Source organism: Alligator sinensis, unplaced genomic scaffold, assembly GCF_000455745.1.
Source record: "Alligator sinensis unplaced genomic scaffold, ASM45574v1 scaffold265_1, whole genome shotgun sequence".
NCBI lineage: Eukaryota > Metazoa > Chordata > Crocodylia > Alligatoridae > Alligator > Alligator sinensis.
Genome location: NW_005842961.1, coordinates 344,642 through 351,811, shown reverse-complemented (window position 1 = coordinate 351,811; position 7,170 = coordinate 344,642). Strand labels below are relative to the sequence as shown.

The window sequence follows — 7,170 nt, the reverse complement described above, 5'->3', positions numbered from 1 at the left end:
TGATGCCACCCCTCACACCCGCAGTGCGCACCTGCCCCCTGGACGAGTTCCAATGCAACAACACGCTGTGCAAGCCCCTGGCCTGGAAGTGCGATGGCGAGGACGACTGCGGGGACAACTCGGACGAGAACCCTGAGGAGTGTTGTGAGTGCCCTCTCCCTGTGCCCCCCCAGGCCGGGTGTGCCCCTCCATACCCCCTCCCCATGCTCCCAGGGCTAGGAGTGCCCCCTGCCCCCAGCGTCCCCACTCCGTGCCTGGAAGAGGGTAAGAATGAGTCTGACGCCATGCACGCATGTACACAAAACACATGCCCGTGCACGTGTGCCCTTTCATGCCCGCACATGCATGTGCACTTATATTTGTGCACATGAGTGCATACACACATGCACGTACACACACACATGTGCATGCAGGTAATTATATACATGCAGACATGCATGTGGACGTGCGTGCACCCACTTTTCGGGGCAGCCTCTGGCCTGGTCCCTGCAGCTGCAGCCCCAGCACGGGTTGGGAATGAGGTGCTGGGCACGGCCCCCCAGGACAGTCCAGGGCAAGGGCGGGGGGGTTTGGGGGTGGGCTTCGCTCCAGGGGGGCTGGCCCTCCCCAGCTGAGCTGCTGTGTGCCCCCGCCCCCGCACAGTGAAGTTCCAGTGTCCCCCGGACCGGCCGTTCCGCTGCAAGAACGAGCGCGTCTGCCTGTGGATCGGGCGCCAGTGTGACGGCGTCGACAACTGCGGTGACGGCACTGACGAGCACGACTGTGGTGAGGTCCCCGGGATGCCCCCCACCCTTTTCCTGGGCTCTCGGCCTCAGGACCGCTGCTCCCAGACCCCCCCACTCCCCCAGAGCCAGGGGTTGAAGCCAGGAGTTCGGGTGTCTCAATCCCTGTTCCAGTCTCTAGAGACACCCACCCCCTCACTGAGCTGGGAAGAGACCCCAGGCATCTGACTCCTGTGCCACCCTGCTCTAAGCCGTGAGACCCCAGGGCATGGAGCCCAGGTGTCCTGGCTCCTAGCCCCCTGGACCTTTGGGGGTGCTCTGCCCTGCCTGCCAGGTCTATCAGGGCAGGGATGGCTGAGAGGGGGTGTCAGTGCCCTCAGTGCTGCCTCTTGCCCCCCTAATGCCCCCGCGCACGACCCTCCACAGAGTCTCCCAAGCCCCGGAATTGCAGCCAGGAGAAGAGCGAGTTCCGCTGCAATAACGGGCGCTGCGTGAGCGCCAACCTGCACTGCAACTTCTTTGATGACTGCAGCGACGGCTCTGACGAGGAGCACTGCTACCAGGGTGGGAAGGCATTGCTAGCAGGGGCAGGGCAGTGGGCAGCGGGCCAGGAGTGAGGGGCACCAGCTGGGTGGGGGACTGCAGGTCGGGAGTGAGGGGCACCGGCAGGACAGGAGGCAGCGGGTCGGGAGTGAGGGGCACCGGCAGGGTAGGGGTCTGCAGATAGGCCCCCTCCTGCTAATGGGCGCCGCATGCCGCCCGCAGACCCCAAGATGTACGACTGCCAGACCAACATGAGCATGTGCAGGGATGAGGCCAAGTGCGTTCAGTCGCCGACGGCCACATACTGCGCCTGCCCCAGCGGCTTCCAGAAGGTGCCCAACAAAAATGCCTGCCAAGGTACCAGGGCAGGGGCAGGGCTGGGGCACCCCCGTGGGCCTCTGGCCTTCTGGGTCCAGGGCCAGGCAGTCCTTGCCCCCGGCCTGGGCCAAGCCATGGGAACTCTTGGGCGGCAGACGGTCCCACCCCAGAGCCGGGTGCATCCAGTGCCCCCCATCACCCACTGCCCCCCACCCCACCCTGCTCTACCCAGACATCAACGAGTGCCTGCGGTTTGGGACCTGCTCGCAGCTCTGCAACAACACCAAGGGCTCCTACGTCTGCAGCTGCTCCCGCAACTTTGTCAAGACCCACCATACCTGCAAGGCCGAAGGTACCGGGGGGTGGGGGCTGGGCACCAGGGCGTGCAGGTCAGGAGTGAGGGCCCTTGTGTACAGGCCTTGGCATGCATGTGTGAGCCCAGGGGGGCACGTCTGTGCACGTGGGGGTTTCCAGCCTCCGATAACCACTCTCTTTGGCATTCCCTATCCCTCCCTGGGCAGAGACCCTGGGGGCTGCTGGGTCTGGGGGTGCCCCCCGTCCTGGACAGACGGAGCAACACCCCCCTGCCGCCCCCAGGCTCAGAGCACCAGATCCTGTACATCGCAGACGACAACAAGATCCGCAGCATGTTCCCCTTCAACCCCAACTCGGCGCACGAGCCGGCTTTCCAGGGCGATGAGGACGTGCGCATCGATGCCATGGACATCTACGTCAAGGGCAACAAGATCTACTGGACCAACTGGCACACAGGCCGCATCTCCTACCGTGAGCTGCCTGCCTCCTCCGCTGCCTCCACTGCCGCCAACCGCAACCGGCGCCAGCTGGACAGCACCGTCACCCACCTCAATGTGAGCCAGGGGCCAGGGGCCGGGCAAGGGGGGCCGGGCTGCAGGCCGGGGTGCTCACGTCTCTGGGTGCCTGGCAGATCTCAGGGCTGAAGATGCCACGGGGCATCGCGGTGGACTGGGTGGCCGGGAACGTGTACTGGACAGACGCTGGGCGCGACGTCATCGAGGTGGCGCAGATGAAGGGCGAGAACCGCAAGACGCTCATCTCGGGCATGATTGACGAGCCGCACGCCATTGTCGTGGACCCGCTACGGGGGTGAGGTCGGGGGGCACCGGGGTCTGCAGGGACAGGGTGTTCCACCCTGACCGCCCCCCCCAGTGCTGACTGATCCCTTCCCCCCTGTAGGACCATGTACTGGTCGGACTGGGGCAACCACCCCAAAATCGAGACAGCTGCCATGGATGGGACCCTGCGGGAGACGCTGGTGCAGAACAATATCCAGTGGCCCACGGGTGATGCCAGCGGGACACCTGGGTTCTCTTTCTGCTTTGGGAAAGGGTGGGGTCTAGTGGCTTAGAGCAGAGGGATCGGGAGCCTGGACACCTGGGTCCCATCCCCAGCTCTGGGACAGCAGCAGGGTCTAAGGTTTGGAGCAGAGGACACCTGGGTCCCATTCTCAAATGCCCTCTTGGACTCTGAGTGTGACCTGGGCTCCCTGCCTCACTTTTCCCACTCATAGCAAGTCGGGGGGAGGGCATGGACAAGCGCCCAGGGGGCCCATAATGGCACTCACGTTCATGCCTGCCCCCCCAGGCCTGGCCGTGGACTACCACAACGAGCGGCTGTACTGGGCCGACGCCAAACTCTCTGTCATCGGCAGCATCCGCCTCAACGGCACTGACCCCGTGGTGGCTATCGACAGCAAGAAGGGTGAGGGGCCGGGGCCGGGGCCTGGAGTGGGTGGGGAGCCACAGAGATGCCGTGGGCCCGGGCTGTCCCTGACTGTGCCCCTCTCCCCAGGCCTGAGCCACCCCTTCAGCATCGAAATCTTCGAGGACTACATCTATGGCGTCACCTACATCAACAACCTCATCTTCCGCATCCACAAGTTTGGGCGCGAGCCCGTGGTCAACCTGACGTCGGGCCTCAACCATGCCACCGACGTGGTGCTCTACCACCAGCACAAGCAGCCGGACGGTGAGTGCCCCCCAGGGCACCCCCAGCGTCAACAGGGCAGTCCATGCCGGCATCTCCTGGGTGTGCGTGGCTGATCTGGGCCAGGGAGGGGATGCTCTGTGCTGGGGGTGAGGATACAGGAGCAGAGGGGTGCATGGCAAGACCCTCCCAGCCTGGCCTTCACGCCCCGCACCTCCCACCCCTGCAGTGACCAACCCGTGCGACCGCAAGAAGTGCGAGTGGCTCTGCCTGCTCAGCCCCAGCGGCCCCGTCTGCACCTGCCCCAATGGCAAGCGGCTGGACAATGGCACCTGTGTGGTCGTGCCCTCCCCCACCATCTCGCCCGTCGGTACGTGGGGGCTCTCGGGGGGTGGGGGGTCCGGGACCGAGCCACAGCCTTGGCTGAGCTCCCCGCCGCCCTCTCCCCCCAGCGCCCACCAGCGATACCTGCAGCCTGGTCTGCCTGAACGGGGGCAGCTGCTTCCTCAATGCCCGCAAGCAGGCCAAGTGCCGGTGCCAGCCGCGCTACAACGGCGACAAGTGCCAGGTCGACCAGTGCTGGGAGTACTGCCAGAACGGCGGCACCTGCACCGCCTCCCGCTCCGGTGAGCACCCATGGGCAAAGAGGAGGGATCCCCAGGGTGATGCAGAAGAGGGAGCAGGGGGGCGGAGGGGAAGCAGAGCACTGGAGGAGCTGTAGCCCGGACACCTGGGTTCTCTGGGCCCCTGCCTCTCTGATGCCTCTGCCCCCCCCGCAGGGATGCCAACGTGCCGCTGCCCCACCGGGTTCACGGGACCATGGTGCAACCAGCAGGTGTGCATGGACTACTGCTACCACAATGGCACCTGCACCGTCAACCAGGGCAACCAGCCCAACTGCCGCTGCCTGCCCGAATTCAGTGGTGACAAGTGCCAGTTCCGTGAGTGCCACCGGATGCCTTGGTCCCGCAGCCGGGGAGTGGGGAGTCCAGCTGGTGGGAGCTGGCAGCATTCGGCAGGCAGAGAGGGGAGGTCTGGTGGGCGGGGGAGGGAGCTGCCGGGAGCCAGGACTCCTGGGTTCTTCCCGTGGCTTTGGCTAGGGGCAGGCTCCTCGCGTGGGAGAGCGGCGGGTCGGACTCCTGGGTTCTGTTCCCAGCAATGGGAAGGTAATGGAGTCCGTCCGGTCAGGGCGGGGGTCAGAGCAGCATTGTGGGAGGGGACAGCTCTGCTTTCAGGGCAAGGAAGGAGCGTGTGTGTGTGTACTTGTCCTGTGGGTTTGTGCACATGTGCATGTGTGTGCATTTGTATATGTGTGTACATGTGCATGAGCATGCACTTGTGCACACGTGTGAATGCATGTGTGTGCTTGCAAGGGTGAGATGCTGGTGAGCAGGGCTGTGCACTGTGGACAGGGGCAGCCCTGGCAGGGTGCAGGGGGGGTCCCGACGCTCACCCCTGCTCCCTGCAGGCCAGTGCTTTGGGTACTGCGAGAACGAGGGCATGTGCCAACTGGCGCCGGATGGGACCAAGCAGTGCCGCTGCCCACCACAGTACGAGGGCACCCGCTGTCAGGACAACAAGTGCTTGCGCTGCCAGGAGGGCACCTGCAACATCAACAAGCAGAGCGGGGACGTCACCTGTGTGTAGGTGCCCTGGGGCTGCAAAGCCCCAGGGATGCCTGTGCCCAGCCACAGCTGGGGGCTGGTGTCCCACCTCCGGGTCTCCTGCCACTTGGGGAGGGGGAAGCCCTGGGGGGAGTGGAGGGGAGGGGGCAGCTCCAGCTCTACTGGCATTGAGGGGTGTGTCGATGCCTGCTGACGCTGTCTCTTCCCTGCCCGTAGCTGCCCTGGGGGCAAGGTGGCTCCCAGCTGCCTGAGTTGCGACAACTACTGCCTGAACGGGGGCACCTGCACCATCAACCCCAAGACACAGCTGCCTGAGTGCCAGTAAGTGCTGGGGGCTGGCTTGGGCCTGGGGGGTGCCTGTCCTCACTACCCGCCTCTTCCCTGCACCTTACTCCCACCCTCTCCCCAGATGCATCGTTGGGCAGACAGGGCAGCGCTGCGAGGAGCTCGCCGTCAGCGAGCAGCAGAACAACCGTACGTACCCAGGGCCTGGAGGGGGGACCCCAGGCCGCATGGCACTCGTGGGGGGTCCCAGCCGGTGGGGGCGGAGGGAGGAGGGATCTCACCACCTACCCTCCAAATCCCAGGGGGCTGTACCCATCTGGCTGGCTAGGGGTGGGGAAGAGGCAAGGTGTGGGGTCCATACCCCCCATAACAAACCTCCCGCCCACAGGAACAACACCCGTTGTCATCAGCATCGTGGTGGTCCTGCTAGTCGTGCTGGCTGTGCTGGCCTTCCTCTGGTACAAGCGGCGCATTAAAGGGTGAGGCGCCTGGCGGGGAGGCGGAGGGTCCCGTGGGGCTTGAAGTGGGGTAGGGGGGAGTAGTAGACACACTGCAGGGGAGGGCTAGGACTCAGAGCGACCTCGACACAGGGGAGGATTGAACCCAGAGAAATCACGTGAGGTTCAACAAGGACAAGTGCAAAGTCCTGCAGTGTCCGTTGGAGAAGTCCCGGGCACCGGGACAGGCTGGGGGCGACTGGGTGGGCAGCAGCTCTGCAGAAAAGGCCCTGGGGGTAACAAGGGACAAGAAGCTGAATAGGGGCCAGCAGTGTGGCCTTGGTGCCAAGAAGGCTAACAGCATCCTGGGCTGTGCTGGTAGGAGATGGAGGGAGGCGATTCTTCCTCTCTATTTGGCACTGGCGAGACCACATCTGGAGTCCGGTGTCCAGTTGTGGGCCCCCCATGACAGACGGGATGTGAACACATTGGAGAATTGGTGACAAACATGGTTCAGTGGTTGGTGTGAGGAGAGGTTCAGGGAAATGGGCTTATTTAGGCTGCAGAAGAGAAGACGGGGATTGAAGAATAGCCTTGTAGGGAGGTTGCAAGAGGATGGAGCTGGGCTGTTCTCAGTGGGGGCAGATGGTAGAACAAGGAGAAATGGGCTCAAGCTGCAGCAAGGAAAGTTGAGGTTGGATATTAGGAAAAACTCACCAGGAGGGTAGTAAAGCAGTGGACCAGGCTCCCCAGGGAGGTGGTGGCATCTCCATCCTTGGAGGTTTTTAGGACAAAGCCTTGGCTGGGATGATGTAGTGGGGGCTGGTCCTGCTCGGAGCAGGGGGTTAGACTCTATGTGACCCCCTGAGCTCCCTTCCCACCCTCATGGTCTCTGATTCTCTGTGGGGGGAGGTCCCTGGGTCCAGCTGCCAAGACCCTGGGCACTAAGCTAGGCCCGGACCGTGCTGTACACGGCGCAGCCACACTGACCCTCTGCCCTTCCCTGCTCCCACCCCCAGGGCCAAGGGCTTCCAGCACCAGCGGATGACGAATGGGGCCATGAACGTGGAGATCGGGAACCCCACCTACAAGATGTACGAGGGGGAGCCTGAGGACGACGGGGAGCTGCTGGACGCCGACTTCCCCCTTGATCCTGACAAGGTGAGGGGGGGTAGAGGGTCCGTGGGTCGGGGGGAGGGGTTCTTGGGGGTTGTGCGGGTCCGTGGGGGTTGTGGGGTCCATGTGGGCTGTGGGGTGGGGGCTGTAGGGCAGGAC

General features: G+C 64.3%; 1 protein-coding gene across 1 annotated transcript in view; it reads left to right on the top strand.

The window, feature by feature from the left end:
* Positions 1-7,170, top strand: part of LRP1 (LDL receptor related protein 1) — a gene marked incomplete at its 5' end in the record, with an annotated part of 92,779 nt that overhangs the window by 70,089 nt on the left and 15,520 nt on the right. The window contains 18 exon segments of the mRNA XM_014526103.2: positions 25-144; positions 643-765; positions 1,149-1,286; positions 1,488-1,622; positions 1,816-1,935; positions 2,181-2,452; positions 2,530-2,708; positions 2,799-2,905; positions 3,207-3,323; positions 3,414-3,590; positions 3,778-3,918; positions 4,001-4,174; positions 4,328-4,489; positions 5,017-5,191; positions 5,390-5,494; positions 5,583-5,647; positions 5,847-5,937; positions 6,915-7,056. Of these exon segments, the coding sequence (XP_014381589.1) occupies positions 25-144; positions 643-765; positions 1,149-1,286; positions 1,488-1,622; positions 1,816-1,935; positions 2,181-2,452; positions 2,530-2,708; positions 2,799-2,905; positions 3,207-3,323; positions 3,414-3,590; positions 3,778-3,918; positions 4,001-4,174; positions 4,328-4,489; positions 5,017-5,191; positions 5,390-5,494; positions 5,583-5,647; positions 5,847-5,937; positions 6,915-7,056 (2,543 nt within the window).